The sequence below is a fragment of the Neovison vison genome, chromosome 3 (assembly GCF_020171115.1).
Source record: "Neovison vison isolate M4711 chromosome 3, ASM_NN_V1, whole genome shotgun sequence".
NCBI lineage: Eukaryota > Metazoa > Chordata > Mammalia > Carnivora > Mustelidae > Neogale > Neogale vison.
In genome coordinates this window covers 154,584,336-154,605,826 of record NC_058093.1, presented here as the reverse complement: position 1 = coordinate 154,605,826, position 21,491 = coordinate 154,584,336, and the positions used below count along the sequence as shown (strand labels likewise).

General features: G+C 36.4%; 1 protein-coding gene across 1 annotated transcript in view; it reads left to right on the top strand.

The window, feature by feature from the left end:
• The window catches only part of PIK3C3 (phosphatidylinositol 3-kinase catalytic subunit type 3), a 143,412-nt gene that overhangs the window by 76,345 nt on the left and 45,576 nt on the right, over nucleotides 1-21,491 (top strand). The window contains exons 14-19 of the mRNA XM_044243073.1: nucleotides 3,269-3,374; nucleotides 4,864-4,980; nucleotides 10,032-10,163; nucleotides 12,320-12,448; nucleotides 13,332-13,401; nucleotides 15,436-15,500. Of these exons, the coding sequence (XP_044099008.1) occupies nucleotides 3,269-3,374; nucleotides 4,864-4,980; nucleotides 10,032-10,163; nucleotides 12,320-12,448; nucleotides 13,332-13,401; nucleotides 15,436-15,500 (619 nt within the window). The remainder of the gene's footprint in view (nucleotides 1-3,268; nucleotides 3,375-4,863; nucleotides 4,981-10,031; nucleotides 10,164-12,319; nucleotides 12,449-13,331; nucleotides 13,402-15,435; nucleotides 15,501-21,491) is intronic.

Below are 21,491 nucleotides of genomic sequence, written 5' to 3'. Positions count from 1 at the left end.
CCCAAGTAGGCAGAGGCAGGCAGAGAGAGAGGAAGGGAAGCAGGCTCCCCGCTGAGCGGAGAGCCCGATGTGGGGCTTGATCCCAGGACCCTGAGACCATGACCCGATCCGAAAGCAGGGGCTTTAACCCACTGAGCCACCCAGGTGCCTCTATTTCTCTCTCTTTTTTTAAAGTGTTTATTTATTTATTTGACAGATGGAGATCACAAGTAGGAAGAGAAGCAGGCGCAGAGAGAGGTGGAGAAGCAGGCTCCCCTCTGAGCAGAGAGCCCCATGCAGGGCTTGATCCCAGGATCAAAGGCAGAGGCTTTAACCCACTGATCCACCCAGGCGCCCCTTAACTTTATTTTAAATAGTCATATGTTCCTTCCTTCCTTCCTTTAATCCATACTTCCTTCCTCCTTTCCTTCCCTTCAGAGAGTGGGGAGAAAGGGAGAGAGAGAATCTTAAGCAGTTTCCATGCCCTGTGTGGAGCCTGATGCAGGGCTTGATCTCACAACCCTGAGATCATGATCTGAGCAGAGATCAAGAGCTGGATGCTTAACTAGCTGAGCCACCCAAGTGCCCCTCTAGAACACTTTCTTGATTCAAGATTCAAGAATGCCTTCTTGAAATTTTGACTTAGAACTTCTGTTGGGAACATTATATGGTAGAAATAGTGTCATGGTTCAGTTCTTCATTCTACTTTACAGAGAATTCTAGGCTATACAACTCTAGGGCTTTAAACAGCAGCTAGTATCATGGTAAACCTTTGTAGTGGGAAGTCAAGAGAAGAAGGCTTTTACTTTTATGAGCCCTTAAAATATTTCTGTGTGTAAGACTGTTATGGGTATGTCAGGGGCTATTGAAAATTTTAAGATGTGGCCTGTGCATCAGTTTCTTTACAACATATGAGGGGAACTAAGAGTTAAACACGTGAAACAGTTTGGTAACTTCAACACAAGTTGTCTGCTAGGCTTCTTCTAGGAAGTGACAGAAGGAGGGACTTCCTAGAAGAGACTAGTCAGAGAAGGACTAGAGGAGAAGTCAGAGAAAGAGGGACTTCCTAGAAGAAATAAAATGTCTCCTGTACTTGAAGGGTGAGTAGGAGATGGAAAGGTATTTCTGAACATCATTGCAACCTGAGCAAAAGTTCCAAGTGGATGCATATACTAGGAGTGGTTCGGGGCCTGACTTGACTGCAGTGTGTGTGCATAAATTGAGGATAGTGGAAGTTTGAATCCGATGCTGGGGCCACGAAATCTATGTTAAACTGGTAGATAAGAGAATCATTGGTGTTAATAGAGGTGGGACATTATGAAGATAGTTTAAAGAAAAAAACATTTTAGGATGATTTTATTGAGCAATAACAGGTTTCTTATAGTTGGAGAGGCCAGGTAATAGGTTATCTGCTGCTTGATTCTAGATGGGACTGGCTAGTAGTATAGAACCATGGTAAGAGGCATTTTATAGGGAAGAAAAAGTCAACACAGTCTGGTGACTAATTGAGTATAGATGTTTGAAGCAAGGGAATGGGAGCTAGGCTTGGCTCTACATGCATGGACCGCAAATGAAACACAAAGTGCCAGTGTTGATTTTGGGTAGAGCTTATGTTCTCCGGTCTATCTACTGCTTCGCCTCTTTTTTGTGTATTCAGGTGATTTAAACATTTATGTTTTCTACCTTATTTCTGAGAAAACTTGAGTTTGCAAACCCTGCTACAGTGGGATTCCCAGTCCAAATGACTGGAATATTGGTAGATTCAATAGAGATTGAAAAATAACTCATATAATGTGTTAAGTTCAGTATTACACAGGTTCAGGTAAAAATGACAGTGTCTTGGAAAAGGATTATGCTGCTTGAAAATTAGGATGGCTGAATATAAGAGGACATGTGAAGAAATGCAAAGTCAGACTTTTGGTATGATTAAAGGGATATATATTCATATTTGAGAATTATCAGCGTTGAGATAATGGCTAGATCTGTGAGATTTGAGTCATTCATTCATTCAGCAATAGCCTATTCAGTGTTAGGAGCCAGGCCTGGAGGTGCTGAGGGTATAGTGTAAACAAGGCAGGTAAGCTTTCTGCTCTTACAAACATCACCTTCTACTGGCGCACTATACTTTTTCCCAGAAATAATAGAAAAGAAAATAATTAAGTGGCTGTAACTTGAGATTTGAAAAGCATTATCAGATTAGGGAGTTGAAAAGTTTCATGTGATTTTTAAAGATAAAACAGGGTGAGGTTAAGCTTAGCAAGACAGAAAGAGTTCTGACGCAGGTGCCCCAAAGTCCTGGGCTCTGATTTCAGGTCTACAGTCAACTAATTATTGTGCTGTGGCCAAGACACAACTCCTCTTAAGTTTCACTATTGATGAAATAAGCAAGTTGGTCTAGAAAGATCTGTGTTTTTCAAACTACGTGTCATGATCCACTGAAATCAATTTGCAGGCTTACGATCTACTATTTGTTATTTAAAGAAAAATGAAATAGAAGAGACTAGTAAATATTAACATAGAATATTGTCTTGTGAAGCTTTTTTGTTTTGGGGCATCTTTGTCGCACATGTGGCTGTGTGTCCTGAGTTGTGATATAAAATATGTTTGTTAGTATGGCTTGATGCTATCAGAACAGTTAGAGAACATTGGCCTCTATGATCTAATTCAAATCCTTGGCTATAATATTTGGTACTTATAGAAGCAGTCCAAGTTTAAGAAGATATTTAAAATTTCTTTAACCCTCTAAAACCACAATTTTGTGATACACAAATGGGAGATTACATATGGATTTTTGAGAAATGGGGAGATTGGATGGGAAAAAATAAACTTAAAATTGTATTCATTTTGCAGAGGTATATTAATGAGAAGTAGCTTCAGTGAAGTTCTCAGAATAAGAGAGCTGTACAGAAGGACTACATAGATTTTGAAAATATTATTTGTGAGTTACTTGGTAGATATGTGAGCTTAGATGATTTCTGAATATGGTAATGCTGTATGTACCTTATAACGTATTAGGAGAAAATGCTTCTTTTGATCCCAAACTTTTTAGAGACTCTAGGATATTATACAAATTAAGGCATTATTATTATTAATTTACCTTTTATAAATGATTGTGTGTGTGCCCTAATTTTTCACTTTTAAAAGAGTGATGAAAAAATATGTTTCATTACTTCCATTTATTTATTTTTGCAAATGTGAACTAGCCTGATTGAGTGGAAAAGTAGAAATATTTACAAAATGAATCTGACTCTTATTTCACCTCTTATGAATGACTTAACATATTTTTAAGGTACGTGATTGTGGAATGTGAAGATCAAGACACTCAGCAAAGAGACCCGAAGACCCATGAGATGTACTTGAATGTAATGAGACGATTTAGCCAAGCATTGTTGAAGGTAACCATTTTGTATGGGGGTTGGCAAAAACACCAGGCATGGGCCAGATCTGGTCTGTTGCATGTTTTGTTATGTCCCATGAACTAAGAGTGGTTTTTATGTTTTAAATGGTTAAAAAAAAAAAGAAGAAGAAGAATATCTTGTGACATATTAAAGTTATATGAAAGTCAAATATCAGTATTACTACATAAAATTTTATATTCATTTGTTTTCATATATTTATGGCCACTTATGTACTGCAGTAGTGGTTGAATAATTGAAATGGAAACTGCATGGCCAACAAGACCTAAAGTATTTATTCCTTCGCCCTTTATAGGAAGTTTGTTGACCTCTTATTTAATGAAATAAACCTGTATATGGAACAAATTCCAAAGTTTTGCTCTTTTATTTCTTCCCTCTCATTTGGTTTATCAAGACTAGGTACATTTTCAGAAATCTGACAATGCTCATATTGCAGGTACTTACTACGTAACATATTTTGCTTCTTAAACAGTTTTTAGAATCTATGTAAAACCATTTTTTCCTCTTTGGTGTTGTGATTCTTAAAGTGCTGTGGCACAGTTCAGCCAGCAGAGGGTGCATGGGTAGTGAGGACCCTCACAGCACTGATCTGTGATATGCTGCAAAAATAATTAACCTCATAGCATCTTTATCCGCAACTGCAGATAAACATGTTTCATGTTTTTACTACTTTAAATCTCATCTTATTGAAATCTTGGAGTCTAAACTTTTCTATAGTTCTCAGAGCTCAGAGTTTCTCAGCATTCACCTATTGGCAGATAAAGTAGTTGGTTTTCTCTTCTAACTTCCAATTCTGCATTTACAGTTTTTGTTATACTGTGAAGAAATTTTATTTTCTCTGAGCTTAAATTTCCTCACCTTTGAAATGAGGATAATAACAGTTGCCTAGCCACCCTTATCAGTGTAATTGGGAAGATTAAGTGAAAAAATGTATTTTATAATATTTTATGAACTGGGAATTCACTGCATAAGACTTTATGGCATTTAGTTTTTATGACTTATATTTTACTAAGCAAGCATGCATTATGGTACTATTTGAGAATGCTTTTCTTTTTTTTTCCAGTAGATTTTTTAGTTCCTTGGAGATGATATTGTTTCTGCCGTAGGCCTAGTGCATTTCTGAGGACATCATAGGCTTCCAGATATTTATTGAGTGAATGAGTGAATGCATTTTGGGTGAACGAATTCTCTTCTCACATGGTTGTATGTGAAAAAAAGTGCTGTTTTTGATAGATCAGTATTTGCTTAAGGCTCAGATAGTTTTCAACTGTGGAAGAGTTGGCAGTGTTTAAATAAGCCAGCAGCTTTCTCATTATCTCTGAATCAAGATAATTAATCTTTTTCAATTTCACTTTGTATTGAAGTTTGTAGCTATTAGAAGAATAAATAAAGATCACCCATGCTATTAAAGAAACCCTGATCATTATGCTACACAGAACTAATTTTCCTTTCCTTTGAATCCCTTCAGGGTGATAAGTCTGTCAGAGTTATGCGTTCTTTGCTGGCTGCACAGCAGACGTTTGTAGATCGGTTGGTGCATCTAATGAAGGCAGTGCAGCGTGAAAGCGGAAATCGTAAGAAAAAGGTAAGCCTATGGGCTTTGCTTTTTGTTTATTACTAATGATGTTTCAGTATCGTAAAATACTGAATTTTGGTACTGTCTCTCTGGGTTGATATATTTTATGAAATTCTTATGTAATTATAGCAATAGGGAGATTTACAAGCACTGATTACATACAGGATCCTGTTTTATGAATTTGTGTATGTACATATATGTATATTGATTTAATCCTCACAACAACTCTGTAAGTTAGATGCTGTTATCTCAATTATAAAAAAAAGTGAGAAAGAGGTTAAGTAATGTTTTGAAAATTCTTTATTTAAATTCAGTTTAGTGAACATATACTGTATTATTAGTTTCAGAGGTAGAATTTAGTAATTCATCAGCTGCATGTAACACCCAATGCTTATTACATCAGGTGCCCTCCTTAATGCCAATCACCCAGTTACTCTATCCCCTGACCCACCTTCTCTCCAGCAACCCTCAGTTTGTTTCCTAGAGTTCAGTGTCTCTTATGGTTTGCCTCGCTCTCTATTTCCATCTTATTTTTCCATCCCTTCCCTGTGTTCGTCTGTTTTGATTCTTAAATTTCACATGTGAGTGAAATCATACAGTATTTGTCTTTCTCTGAATGACTTATTTTGCTAAGCCCAATAACCTCTAGTTTCATCCACGTTGCAGATGGCAAGATTTCATTCTTTTTGATGACTTAATGTGTATGTGTGTGTGTGTGTTTATACACACATATACCATATCTTCTTTATCCATTCATCTGTTGATGGACATCTGGGCTCTTTACATATTTTGGCTATTGTGGACATTGCTGCTATAAACGTTGGGATGCTTGTGCACCTCTGAATCACTATATTTGTATCCTTTAGATAAATACCTAGTAGGGCAGTTGTTGGGTCATGGGGTAGTTCTACTTTTAAGGTTTTGAGGAACCTCCATACCGTTGTCCAGAGTGGCTGCACCATTTTGCATTCTCACCAACAGTGTATGAGGGTTCGAGGGTTTAAGTAATTTGTTCAGTGTACTCAGCTAGAAAGGATTACAGTTGAGATTTGGTCCCAGGCATTCTAAGTCCGTATTATTAATCTATATTGCTTTATTGGGTCTCATTTTAAAATTTTAGCGTCTTAGTATATAATGTGTTTGATGTGGAAAGAACCTCTGCAGATCATGGAGACTGGAACTACTCTGAGAGAATAAAGGTCCAATGTGACTTGCCCAGGGTGGCACAATAAATTGTTAGTAACAGCACTGGTTTTGCTTCTGTTCTAATGGCGAGGACATGGATCTTTCTCTCAGATAAGGCTTCTGCTTGCCGAGTATCTGTTCTTCATATGTCATTCTCCCTCATCATTAGCCCAAATGGTATAAAGAATTCACTTGATACCTTCTCTTTAACTAATCCCGCCATAGGCAGATCTTTCTTGGTGACCTTTGTGAAAGAGCACGACACATTTTACTGTTCTCCGGACTTGTGAGAGGAAAGTGGAGAGAAAAAAAAGTGAAAAATGGAGTCAGGAGCTCAAAGGCAGGGGATCAGGTCTAAAGAGAAATACTACTAGATGTATGTGCAAAAAATAATGTTCACAAAGTTAAGAAGGAGAAAATAGGCTGAAGAGAAACACATTTTTATTGAGATGACTTTTCTTGTCATTGCTGTGAAAAAAATCAGAAACCATGGTTAAATAACTAAATGCCTACTGCTATTCATTCTGGAGCCCCTCTCCCCATTAGGTGCCTGTGTGAGGAAGCAGTGTGATCCCACACACCCACCAGCAGCAGTGCGGTCCCCCCGACTGTCAGTGTGGGCACGTGTTTAAACCAGTTTATGTTGGTGTGGCATGCTCTTCTATTTGTCACTCACATGAATCTGACTGCACCTCAGTTTTAGCTGTATACCCATTTAAGATATCACTTAAAGTTCCCAAAATAAATTTTGTTTCTGCCACACATCCTGTTTTAAACCAGACAGTCCTAAATATAGTCTCAATCTTTGGGCTAAAGATCTTTTCAGACTTTTTTTTTTTTTTTTTTTTTTTAATGATGTGTTAAAGGACAATTTTGTTAATGTAGATTTACTAGAAACAAGCCCTGGCACCATGGAGAAATGCCAAGATGGCTGTCTACTACTATTATTTGTGTTATTACTAGTAATGATGAATTCACTACTGCTAAGAATTTGAAATTACATGTAGCACTTTTCCATCCCCCCATTTCCGTAATGAGTTTGGGAGAAATACGTCATGCTGAATGCAGCAGCATTAGATATATAGGAACGTTATCTGTGAGTTATTAGTAACATGGGTAAAACAAATGATAAAGTTTTTGCAATATTGTTTTCCTTTGTTGATCTCTAGTTTAGGAAGAATTCTGTTGAAAGAGGTTTCTGAGTCTAGATATTGGAGTTCAATAGAAATGCATTTCCATCAGTACTTTCTAAAAATTTAATTATGGTACCTAGGTGGCTCAGTAAGTTAAGTGTCTGCCTTTGGCTCAGATTATGATCTCAGGGTCTTGGGATTAAGTCTACTTGTCCCTCTCCCTCTGCCCCTTCCCCCCGCTCATGGACATGAGCTCTCTCTCTCTCTCTCAAATAAACAAATAAAATCTTTTAAAAAATTATAGTTAAAGCTTTCATTTTAGATGTTGTTAAATAGTCTCTTTTCACTTTTTGATTCTTTAGGTGATAATCATTTATTTGTTTGTAAAAATGTATTGCATGCCTTCTGCATCCAAATACTTCTTCAGGTTCTGGGAGAGGTTCTGGTCTTCTTCAGGTTCTGGTCCCAGGTTCTGGGGATACAGCAGTGAATATAAAAATTCTGTTCTTGAGGTGCCTGGGTGTCTCAGTGGGTTAAGCCTCTGCCTTCGGCTCCGGTCATGATCTCAGGGTCTTGGGATCAAGTTCCGCGTTGGGCTCTCTGCCCGGCGGGGAGCCTCTTTCCCCCTCTCTCTCTGCCTGCCTCCCTGCCTACTTGTGATCTCTCTGTCAAATAAATAAATTAAGTCTTTTAAAAAATTCTGTTCTTAACAGAGCTTTTGAGGAGACATTAAATGGAATAAGTGAGTGAAATATAGAGTAGATACTGTTGTATACTCTGGAGAAAAATAAAGCAGAAATAGGAAGCAGGAAGTGCTGGGTTTGGGTAGTAAGGTAGTGTTTTACCTCTCAGTAGCGTGGTCAGGAAGGCCTCACTGGGAAGTTGACATTTGGACAAAGACCTGAAGTAGGGGAGGGAGCAAGCCATGGGCATATCTAGAGAAGACTATTCCAGCCAGAGGAATAGCAAGGACAGAAGCCTGATGTGAGAGCATATGTGTGTTGTGTGCATGACATATTTGTGAACGAGGAGGAAGCCCAGTGTATGTGGAGTGGAGGGAGGATGGGCAGGGTGAGCAGTAGGAGAAGAGGACTGAGGACAGAGATAAGAGGGAATTGGAGTATATATCCTTGTAAGCCATCACGAGGACTTTAACTTAAACACTGAGTTCACATAGAAGCTTTGGGGGGTTTGGAAGAAGAGAGTGACATGACCAGACTTTGGTTTTAGCAGCAAAAAAACCGACTCTAGTTGTTTTTTTTTTTTTTTTTAAAGATTTTATTTATTTATCAGAGAGAGAGAGGGAGAGAGAGCGAGCACAGGCAGACAGAGAGGCAGGCAGAGGCAGAGGGGGAAGCAGGCTCCCCGCCGAGCAAGGAGCCCGATGCGGGACTCGATCCCAGGACCCTGGGACCATGACCCGAGCCGAAGGCAGCCACTCAACCAACTGAGCCACCCAGGCGTCCTAGTTGTTTTTAATAAGAGACTGTAAGAGGCCAAGTTGAAGAAGAGCTGTCAGGAGGCTACTGCAGTGGTCAAGCTGAGAAGTGAGGGCAGCTTGGAGCCCAGGGCTTAGAGCAGTGGACGTGGTGAGAAGTGGCTGGATTTCTCACCCTTCTTTGATCTGTTTTCTGGTTATTTTATTGTTTATTAGTACATCAATTAGAAATTGGTCATGATAGGATAACTTGAAATTCAGGTTAATTGACGTTACTTCATATTTGTATATCTGATCATATATTGGGTTAGGGAGTAGATTTACTGATTTTTATAAGGGCTTTGTAGAAGTTTGTACCGGTTTTCAGTTGACCTTAACTTGGACTTTCTGCAGTTCAGAGGAAGAATTGGAATATTACTGGAGGTGAAGAATCTTTCTGTCTTAGTGGTCCCGGGGAACATATTTCTGAACTTCCACCTTACTGATTGCAGAGTTTGCTCCTGTGACACCGCATCCTCACAGTAGCTTTATAGTTGAAGTGCTTTATGTTGCTAGGATTGGCAGGTCAGGTTTTCCTCTTTAAAGAACAAACACATCTGTTAAAAGAATGCAAGACTCTGGAAGCTTTCAAGTGGATTGTTCTTTTGAAATTGACTGGAAGGACTTGATCTATGCAGTATAGATGCTGCTACATGACAAAGCCATGTGACTTGAAATTTTCAGTTTCTGAATTCTTGACTCAGTGGCAGTATGCATGTGAGCTGAAGAAAATAAATGATGATATTCTTAGGAAAAGTTGATCAGACAGATCCAATGAACAGTAAAATGTAGGGTTCAAGTTCCTCCAAGTGAATTGTTTACTTTTTAAACCTGAAATATGCCCTGGAGCAACATATTGAAATTCTTGCTTAATATTTCATCATATAAAATTAAGCTTCAAATGAAATGAGTTTCTCTTTGTGGCTTCACACATCCTTTGAAAACAGAAATGGAGTTTTAAAATCTGGCATGAGTGTATTCCTTATTCTCAGTTGTAGCAAGAGAAATGTATTGCCTAACCTTGTGTAAATCTGGTTCTTCACAGTCAAGTCACTCCTCTTGAAGTGGGCCACTGCTCTCTCTTGTCAGGCAGATTCCAAGTATGAGTGCTTGTCTCTTAGAGGTGCACTGTCTGCTTTGTGTTACTTTTATGGTGCTTTGGAGACATTTTAAGTTAATAGGAGTAGTCTTTATGTCTTTATCATGTGTTTATAAACTCCTTTTTCATTTTAATGTAATCAGTTCTTTCTGATTTGTTCTCTTAGAATGAGAGACTACAGGCATTGCTTGGAGACAATGAAAAGATGAACTTGTCAGATGTGGAACTTATCCCATTGCCATTAGAACCTCAGGTGAAAATTAGAGGAATAATCCCAGAAACAGCTACACTATTTAAGGTAATTGTGATGGATCTCTAATGTATATGATTGGAACCTAATTCTGTAAAGCAAAAACAGAGGTACTCCCTTCCAAAATGATTATAATGCAGATAATATCTGTAATTTTGTTTGATATAGTAAGTGCTAGATAAAAAATTACCTTTTTCTAATCGTGTTTCGATTTCCCTGTAGATACTTTTATATGAAATGTATCAAATATTTTTTTTATCTGTGGGTTGTTTTTAATCTTTAATTCTTTGAATGTTTTATTAGACCCACACCTACTTTTTCAATGTAAGCTTTTGAAAAAAATTTTTTAATTGCAAAACTTGTATTACCTATTCTGTTCATAAGTTCATATGGTTATAGTCTTGGTTAGCCTTTTTAACATTTCTTGCTCTGATATTTATTACTGTGACTTAAATTTTTTTCTTGTGCTTTCAAGTAGTATTCTCTTTAGTTCTTGATAGCATGCCAGACTTCTTTTGGTTGGCCACAGCTTGGATATTTAGAAAAAGCTGATGGTAGCCACTTTCTCCAGTTGGGCCAAAGTATTTGGTGGGCATCATTATCTGTGAAGCATCGTTTTCTGTTGGGCATAATAAAGAAAGGTCTCTGAGACATGGTGTTTTACGTTTTGTGATTCTAGTGGTGGAAGGGCATATGTTGCGCCGTAATACTACTTTGTACCAGAAATGAAAGAGCTCATAGGACAACTACTTACACTTTTTAATAAAAAGGGATGTGACTATAGTAAGAAGTAGTTTGGATTTTTTTTCAAGGATGTGTTTAAAGGCAACCTGTGGCATCCCAGCTCACACAACTGAAACATAAGTTTTTAAAATAGCACTGAACCTTTCTGCATGTTATATACTGATAGTTTCTATTCTTTTAAGAATTATTCTGGTGTATTATATTTTAAATATAACTTGCAACTTGTTTACTTGGTTTTAAAACTCATTCATGGATTATAACCTGCAATTTGAAAAGCACTGGAGCAGGAGATAAAAAGCAAATATTTCTTCGCTTGTGCTTAGAACCTACCAGAAGCTGAGATTTTAAAAGCTACACACAGACATGTAACAACTGGTATACATGTGTACAACTGGTATTCCTTTGGGCTGGAAGTCTCAAACAAGACCAGCTTCTGATATTCTCATTCCCTGAGGACTAATCAAGAGCAGTATATAAAAAAGGTAGTTTTATACCATTTTTTGGAAACAAGATGGGAAAAAATATTTAAGACAGAATAGGAGTTGTAAGAGTGTGGTATAGGAGTGTACATCTGCCACTATTGTTAGGTGGATTCTGGACCCATTTTCTTCTTAAATGTGTAGTATTATATTTACATCTTAAATGCACAAAGTGGACGGTCAGTAAACTATCATGAGACATATTTTTGATCCTGATTGCCAGTCTTTCTGTTTGTTTTTCTTACAATCCTTAAAGTATGTAAGCATTCTTAAAAATTCTGGGTTAGAGTTTAGGATTAATGGTTCCAGGTCATTTACTACATAACTCTGTCATAGTAATTCTTAATCATTTTGGGGTCGCAAATGCTTTTGAGGTAATTTACAAAATACATTTTTTGCTTGAGGTGATAAAAGGATACTCTAAATTGAAGATAATTTAAAATTCAGAGTTTTAATCCAAAAGAGGTTGTAAGTTCTGAACATAAATTCACTGAAGCATTTTTTTGACACCTTTTACCCCACCATTTTATAGGAAAGTTTTCAAGCATACAGCAAAGAGTAAAGCATTACATGGTGAACAACTAGATAGATACCTACTGTTTTGACTTTTCTTAACATTTTACTGTATTTGCTCTGTCACATGTCTTAGGAACTGTGCAGAGGAAAAGTTATCTTTATTTTACAAGTGAGGAGACAGGTTAAAGAACACGTGAGAGGTCACCCAGCTAGTATCTGGTGGAACTTGGATTTCTGTCACTGACCTTAGAGCTCTTGTTCTTTAAGCCGTGTCATCTTCTGTCTGGTAGCTCGCTGATTGTTTTCTCCAAAGTATCTGATTACATCTTGCTGCCAGCCCATCTTGTTTCTGTAGGTTCTGGTAACTTACTTTTTTACCTTACAGGTCACCATTTCCTCCTGTGTATAGTAAATCTTTGTGCAATAATTTATATCCAAATTTGAAAACAATATTTTTATTTCCAGAGTGCTCTTATGCCTGCACAGTTATTCTTTAAGACGGAAGATGGAGGCAAATACCCAGTTATATTTAAGCATGGGGATGATTTACGGCAAGATCAACTTATTCTTCAAATCATTTCACTCATGGACAAGGTGACTATATAACCTTATGTTGGCAGGGAACATTTTTTAATTTTGGAAAACTGTGGTTTAGTGTATACACTGTGTATGGACTCAGAAGTATTTTTTTTTTTTTTTAAGATTTTATTTATTTATTTGACAGAGAGAGATCACAAGTAGGCAGGGAGGCAGGCAGAGAGAGAGAGAGAGAAGCAGTCTCCCTGCCGAGCAGAGAGCCCGATGCGGGACTCGATCCCAGGACTCTGAGATCATGACCTGAGCCGAAGGCAGCGGCTTAACCCACTGAGCCACCCAGGCGCCCATCAGAAGTATTTTTAACATTCAGCTACAATCCTAGGAAGCTCAGCAGTTTCTACTTGACCTTGACCAAGTGTAGTTGTTTTTGTACACTGCAGAGTGACTCTTGTGATGAGTATTAAATGAAACTGCATGCATTTCTTTTTATTAAAACTTTCTTCTCAGCTAAGTTCTTTTGATGTCATGTTTAGTAATTCCTTTTCTCTTGCTAGATCTTTTTGTTCTTTATTTTTTTCTTTTTATTCTTTAAATTGCATCCCTGCCCGTCTTTAAATCCTTGCCCTCATTTTCCTTTTTGTGAGTTCTGAAATACTTAGTGACTAGAGAGAACTGCTTAAATGAGTTGGAGGAAACCTACTGTTCATTGAAATCTATCAACAGTGATTTAGAATAAGATAAAAAAAATTGGCATACATCAAGTAAGTGCTTAATAAGTTTATTTCAATGATCAAAGTAAAATTAACTGATGAATTTAGTTAAATTTCAATTTAGATTTATTGCCTAAATCTCTTATGTTAAGCTATTACAATACTTGCCTACAAAACTTTATAGAACAGTCTTTATATTTGGTTAACATATTTTATCTTTTGATCAAAAGTTGCTACGGAAAGAAAATCTGGATTTGAAGTTAACACCCTACAAGGTATTAGCCACCAGTACAAAACATGGTAAGTTTACGTTACACTATGGTCTTTTATTTCAACATCCAATGAGGCTGCTTTTCCTCTTTTAATTGAAAGTTAAGAACATTAGAGATTGAATTAATTTGTAGCACTGAAGACTGATTGTGCCTCTTCTTTTCTCCCTTGCTTCCTCTTAAAAACATGAAACAGCGTATCTGTAAGGAAAAATTAACACCTTTGTACTGTATTTATTTGCCTTCAAAGCCACTTACAATTCACAGTAGTTTCTTACGTAGTAATTTTTGTCCTGAATCATCATTTGAGAGTTACTATGATGCAAAGTGGCGTGTATTGTGCTCTGCTTAAAAAAGCCACTCAGCAAATGATGATGCCTTACTAACTAATTTTTTTTTAATATAGATTTATGGCATCTAAGTCTTTCTAGGATGGAATAGCCTCTGGAACTTTGATAGATGATTCCTTAGGAATGCTTATCTAAAACCCGTTGTAAATTCCCTAGTATTGTTCCTCTCAGAGCTTCCACCTTAGGTAACTGGGAACAACAAAAAGTATCTGTTTTAGTTTTCCTGGTCTTCCCCTGGCCACCCTCAAATCTTTTTGGTGGGATAATTCCTCTTCTCATTTTTCTCTCAGAATGATCTTGCTGGGTGTCTGGGTGGCTCAGTTGGTTAAGCATCTGCCTTTGGCTCAGGTCATGATCATGGAGTCCCAGGATCGAATCCCACATTGGGCTCCCTGCTCAGTAGGGAGTCTGCTTCTCCTGCTGACCTCTCTCCCTCTCATTCTCTCTCTCTCTCAAATAAATTTAAAAAAATTTAAAAAAAAGAATGATCTTATTTAAAGAGTACTTATGTTCTTTGACGATCCTTCATAAATTGATTTATTCACTTCCTTTTGCTCTTTGGACAAACACAAAAGCCTTAGCTTGGTTCACAAGTTCTGGCTTGCTGTGACACGCTCTTGTGCCTGTTTCCCAAGCCTCTCTTTTGCCAGTCTCCCCCTTGCTTCCCAGGCGTTAGCCACATGGGCCACCTTCCATTTTCTCAAACACACCATGCTCTTTTCAGCCTTTCAGTTTTCATGTATGATTTGGTCATCATCTTTAGCATCCATTCCTCCACAGCTTTACCTATTAACTTTCATTATCCTTCAAAACATGGCCCAAATGTCTGATGCCCTCTGATCTCTGTGGTGATTTATGTCTCCCTACACTTTCCTCTTTCATAGAACCCTCTTCTTCATAGTATTTATCCCAGTAACACTTGCAGGCTCATACAGTCTATAAAGGCAGGATCAAAGCTATGCTTTTTACGTGGCCAAGTATTTACTACATGGGAGAAAGACAATAAATATCTTTCAAATGAATTAATGCAGACTATTCCCTGTTTGTAATTCAGCAATGAATGAGACTTTTCTTATTCTAAAGGAGTATACAGTAGTTTCCTTCATTCAACTTTGATATTTTCATAGATTTGTTGTTTTATACTACTGTTGTGGTCTCTAGACTTACTACACTTACCTTTTCTCCTTCTTGTTCTCCCATGTAATGTCCTCTTCTCTTTCTTTTTGGTACTAGAAGGGTTTTATACTTTCTTCTTCTGTCATTTCTAGGAAATGTTAGAAAATGGAATATTAGATTAGAGAAGCCAAAAAACATAATTCAGTTTTAGGCTTAGGCAATTGATATTATATAACTTAAGATTTCTTAAAGTGATTTTAAATTAGGAATATTTTTAATTGGTATATGTTACAAAAGTACAGAAAGAAGAAATTTTTGTGCCCAATTTAGGAAGCTTAGCTATTATTTTCTCTTCCTTGTATACAGTAATGGAAACTGTCCTGGAGAAACATACAGATAAATCAGCTTTATTGAAAGAAAAGTTTTCTTACAGTTCCTGTGACTTAAATGCCAGTCTAAGTATATTGTTTAGAGACCTCTTTAAATTGTTCAGGTATGTAGTGTATGCATTTGAAAATGAGGGTTATTCTTAGTAGAACCATTATTTTTATTGCTTAATCAATAGTTGTGCTTAATTCAATGAATATATTTCTGTGCAGGCTTCATGCAGTTTATCCAGTCAGTTCCTGTTGCTGAAGTTCTTGATACAGAAGGAAGCATTCAGGTACAGAACTAATTTTAAATGAGTTATATAATTCTTGAATGTATTACTTTTCTAAAAATTGCAATCTTTATAAAAAATAAATACAGTTAAATGTCTCCTTTTATCACCATTTTCCCCTCACATTGTTTTCCTTTCCTTGGACGTAAACAGTGCTAACAGGTGGAAATTCTTTCTTGTTAGTACATACAGATACTCAATTCCTTCAATGGTGCCTGGCATGTAATAGGGAAGCAGGAATTAATTAAATTAAAAATATATTAGTTTATGGTTATATTCCAAATTATGAAAATTCTATAATTTTTTTATCCTAATTGAACATTTGATTATTTCCAATTTTTGTTGTCATTCAGAACAGTACTACATAGTATTGCTCCTACATGGTTCGAACATTTGTTTTTAAGACCCTGTCTTTGGGACGCCTGGGTGGCTCAGTTGGTTAAGCAGCTGCCTTCAGCTCAGGTCATGATCCCAGCGTCCTGGGATTGAGTCCCGCATCGGGCTCCTTGCTCAGCGGGAGGCCTGCTTCTCCCTCTGCCTGCCATTCTGTCTGCCTGTGCTCACTCTCTCTCCCTCCCTCTCTCTCTCTCTCTCTCTCTCTGACAAATAAATAAATAAATAAATAAATATCTTAAAAAAAAAAAAAAAAAGACCCTGTCTTCAACCGTAAGAGACTCTTAATCTTACAAAACAAACTGAGGGTTGCTGAGGGGAGAGGGGTTGAGTTGAGTTATGGACATTGGGGAAGGTATGTGATATGGTGAGTGCTGTGAAATGTGTAAGCCTGACAATTCATGGACATGTACCCCTGGGGCAAGTAATACATTATATGTTAATAAAAATAATTAATAAAAAAAAAATGACCCTCCAGCCTCATTGCTATCCTTTAATGTAAGAAAAGGTAAGCAGTTTCTAGAATCATGACACGTGTGTCTTTGAAATTTTTTACACTTTAAATACACGGATTACTTCTTATCACATCTCAATAGTTTATTTTGGTTGTTTTTTAAATACAATTTTTCTTTTTTCCAGTGGGAAAAATATGTAGTTTGCACAGAAAACCTGATATACCTGAGATGAAAGATAATATGAGAAGGACTTGACAGGATAATTGTTACAGTGTGTTTTTGTCTTTCTTAGTTTAACATGTCACAGTAATTCAGTATGGAGTTTAGATATGCAGAAAAGCATTACTCTGATTTCTTGGCAAAGCAAGTGCTTATTCTTCTTTGGTTTAGGGAACAGTCACATGCAGTGGTTAAAAGCTCAGGCTTACTGAAGTCCTTAAGGTCTCCCAAATATATAGTAAATAGTGAAAGTTTTACTTCTTTGTTACCAATTCAGATGCCTTTTATTTCTTTTTGTTGTATAACTGCCGTGGCTAGGACTCCCAGTACTATTTGAACAGGGGTGGTGAGAGTGGACATCCTTGTCTTACTTCTGACCTTAGGAAAAAGACTGTCAGTTTTTCCCCACTGAGTATGATGTGAGCTATGTTTTTTTTCACATATGGTCTTTATATGTTGAGATTTGTTCCTTCTAAACCCACATTGTTGAGGGTTTTTATCATGAATGAATGTTGTACTTTGTCAAATCTTTTTGTGCATCTTTTCAAATGATCATAGGATTTTCATCCTTTCTCTTACTGATATGACATATCATGTTGATCAGTTTGTGAATATTGAACCACCCTTGCATCCCAGGAATAAATCCACTTGATTATGGTGCATGATTTTTCTAATGTGTGTGTGTGTGTGTGTTTTTAAGATTTTATTTATTTATTAGAGAGAGAGTGAGAGAGAGAGCATGGGAGGGGAGAGGGTCAGAGGGAGAAGCAGACCCCTGCAAAGCAGGGAGCCCGATGTGGGACTCGATCCCGGGACTCCAGGATCATGACCTGAGCTGGAGGCAGTTGCTTAACCAACTGAACCACCCAGGTGCCCTCTAATGTATTCTTGAATTCAGTTTGCTAATATTTTTTAAGGAGTTTTGCATCTATGTTCATGAGAGATAATAGCTTCCTAGAACTGATAAATGAATTCAGTAAAGTTACAGGATGCAAAATCAATTTGCAGAAATCTTTTGCATTCCTATACACTGATAATGAAGCAGCAGAAAGAGAAATTAGGAAAACAATTTCACTTAAAATTGTACCAGAAATAATAAAATAAAAGACCTAGGAATAAAAGAGTTAAAAAAGACCTATAAAACACTGGTAAAGTAAATTGAAGATGACACAAGGAATGGAAAGACAATCCATGTTCAGATTGAAAGAAAAAATATTGTAAAAATGTTTATACTATCCAAGCTGTATGCACACTTAATGCAATCCCTACCAAAATACCAACAGCATTTTTCACAGAACAAGAACAAACAATTCTAAAATTTCTGTGGCACCACAAAAGATCTTAAATAGACAAAGCAGTCTTGAAGAAGAAAAACAGAACTAGAGGTATCATAATTCCAGACCTTAAATTATATTACAAAGCTGTAGTAATCAAAACAGTATGGTACTGGCACAAAAATATACATTGATTAATGGAACAGAATAGAAACCAAAGAAATAAACCCACGATTATGTGGTCAATTAATCTTTGACAAAAGAGGCAAGAATTTGCAATGGGAAAAAGTCTCTTTAACAAATGGTGTTGGGAGAACTGGACAGCTACATGCAAAAGAATGAAAATGGGCCACTCCCTACACCACATACAAAAATAAACTCAAAATGGTTTAAGGACTTAAATGTGAGACCTGAAACCATAAAAATCCTACAGGAAAGTACAGGCACTAATTTCTCTGACATCAGCTATAGCAGCATCCTTTTAGAGCCATCTCCTGAGGCAAGGGAAACTAAAGCAAAAATAAACTGTTGGGATTACATCAAAACAAAAAGCTTCTTCATAGTAACAGCTATGAAGTAACAAAACTAAGTGACAACCAGAAGATTTTGGCAAATGACATATCTGATAAAGGGTTAATAATCCAAAATATATAAAGAACTTACACAACTCAATACCCCCAAAATCAGACAATCCAATTAAAACATGGGCAGAAGACATGAACAGACACTTCTCCAAAGACAATATCCAAATGACCAATAGATACATGAAAAGATGCTCAACATCATTCGTCATCAGAAAAATACAAACCAAAACCACAGTGAGATACCACTGCACACCATCAGAATGACTAAAATCAGACTCAAGTAACAAGTCTTGGCAAGGAGTTAGAGAAAACAGAACCCTAGTACACTGTTGGTGAGATTGCAAAGTGGTAGAGCTATTGTGGCAGACAGTATGGAGGTTACTCAAAAAATTAAAAGTAGAACTATCCTACGATCCAATAATCCCACTACTGGGTGTTTAACTAAAAAATGAAAACACTAAATTGAAGGGAAGAGGTATATATACCCCTTTGTTTATTGCAGCTTTATTTACAGTAGCTAAATTTATGGCAGTAGCCCAAGTGTCTATCAATAGATGAATGGGTAAAAAGGAGGTGGAATACACACACACGCGTACACACACACACACACACACACCATACACAATGGAATATTATTCCACCGTAAAAAAGAATGACATCTTGCCATTTGCAACAACGTAGATGGATCTAGAAAAGTATAATGGAAAAAAAAAAGTATAATGATAGGTAAAATAAGCCAGTCAGAGAAAGACAAATACCATATGATAATGATCATTCATATGTAGAACTCAAGAGACAAAACAAATGAACAAAGGAAAAAAAAGACAAAAAAATATTCCTAACTATAGAGAACAAACAGATGGTTACTGGAGAGGAGGTAGGGTGGGGAGGAAATGGGAAAAAAAAAAAAGGAAAAAAGTTTGTGCTCAAATCATGGAACTGCCTGGGGTTGGAGTTTGGCCATGCAGCTTTTCAACTGTAAACCTTGAGTGGCTTCTTAACCCTTTGTGCAAAGAAGAGTTAATATAGCCGACTTGAGGGTCTTATCATTGGAAAAGCCCACTTGCCAGGGTAGCCTTTGACTGGTATCTGTGAACTTGGTTTCAGTGTGTTGTTCCTCTGTTCCCTAACTGATAAGAGTAGTTCAGTGTGCCTAGACTGTTTGTGTTATGTGATTTATAGCAAACAACTTGCTTTCCTTCTAGAATTTTGGCAGTTGCTAGACAGAGGGTACCTATATGACCAGCTCCCAATAAAAACCTTGAGTAATGTCTCCAGTAGGCTTTCCTGGAGAGAAATATTGCACCCATATTATTGCTTTTTTTTTTTTAATTGTTGAAGAAAAGTAATAAATATGATGTGTATCCCCTCACAGAAGAGAGTCAGGAGGCTTACACGTGGGTTTCTCCAGACTTTGCATGTGTACTTGTCCTGTGATGGATCTACTGTGTGTGTTAAGTGTCAGTTGTGGTACCAACCATATGTTGAGTCTGTGACTCCATGTAACACATGTAGGAGGCCTTGAACCCCTAACATACCCTTCAGGTCTCAGTTTCTTCATCTGTAAAATTTGGGTTATAATTAATAGTACCTACCTCTAGGATTGTTTTGAAGATGATGTGAAGTATAGGTAGATCTTTAATATAGTTTCTAACTGAAGTAATTGTTTAATAAAATTGTCAGTTATTATGTTGCCTTGTGCAATTATTATTTAATAAAATAAGGCCAGTGGTAGTTTGTATATTGATTCTTGGTTTTCATATCTGATCTCTGTAAGTAGTTTTGCCAAGTCATGGGTTATTCTCATGTTCAACTTCAGTAGATAATTAAAAGCTATCTTCCAAAATGGTTGTTTTTGGAAAAAAATGTTCCATTTCTCGTTGCTATACATCTTTGCCTAATCTTGGTATTGTTAAACTTTTATTTTTTTTTAATTTTTAAATTTTTTTTGTATTGTCAGACTTCTGAATTTTAGTATTTTATTTTTGTTTTCATTTGCATTTCCCTAATTAGCCACAAGGTTGAGCACTTAATATATATATGTATAGGTCATTTATTTCTTCTGTGACATGCTTATTTACATCTTTTGTTCATTTTACTGTTGGGTTATTTGTGTTTTTATTGATGTATAGGAATTCTTTATATATTCAAGACATAGTCCTTTGTCAAAGGACTTTCAGAAAAGCTGAAACATAGGATAAATTTTTTTTAGCATTATGTTACTTGTGTTTTCAAATAATATATACTGTTTTTCTTCAACATTTAATAAGTAAGGGAATAGTTCCAGTTGGTAGTCAGAAACAAAGCAAAACACTGTTTTCCACATTGATTCCAGACTCTTTCGACACTCTAGTGCATTTATTGTTCCCTGTAATTCTTTTGTTCAGTTCACATCTCTCTTATATTTATCTTTCCGTTAATTTTCTGTAAGAATTAGCACTTGCATTCTAATTAATTTACAAATTTGGGTGTAATTTTACTGAGCTTTTTTTATTGGCATATATTTCACATTAACACTATCATCTTGCTTTGAGGTGTATAGCACAGTGATTAGCAATATATAATTATGAAATGGTCACCATGTGTCTAATCACCATCTGTCACCAAGTTATTAACAATATTATTGACCATATTTCCTGTGATGTACTTTACATCCCCTTACTTGTTTTATAACTGGAGGTTTTTTAATGCTGACAGAAGTTATACTTAAAAGATAATTTTAATAACTCAAGTTCATTTTAAGGGGAATATATGGTACCAGAAAACCCTCATTTTTTACATTTGGAAGAAAGGTAAAAGAATTGGATAAATTGACTATAAAGAAATAGCAGTAAATTTATTTAATTTTATGTAATGTTTTCCCTAAGATATGAAAGTAGCAGCATACTTTTTTTTTTTAATCTTAACTGTCTGTAAGCATATTAATAAGACTAATTCTTGGAGTACACTTTCTAAAGTCCACATTTCATAATTACTGACTAAGCTTTAGATTACACATTTGGTCATTTCTTATAATTTCAGAATGTCTGATTTGCTTAAGGATTATACTGAATTTGTAAACATGTAAAT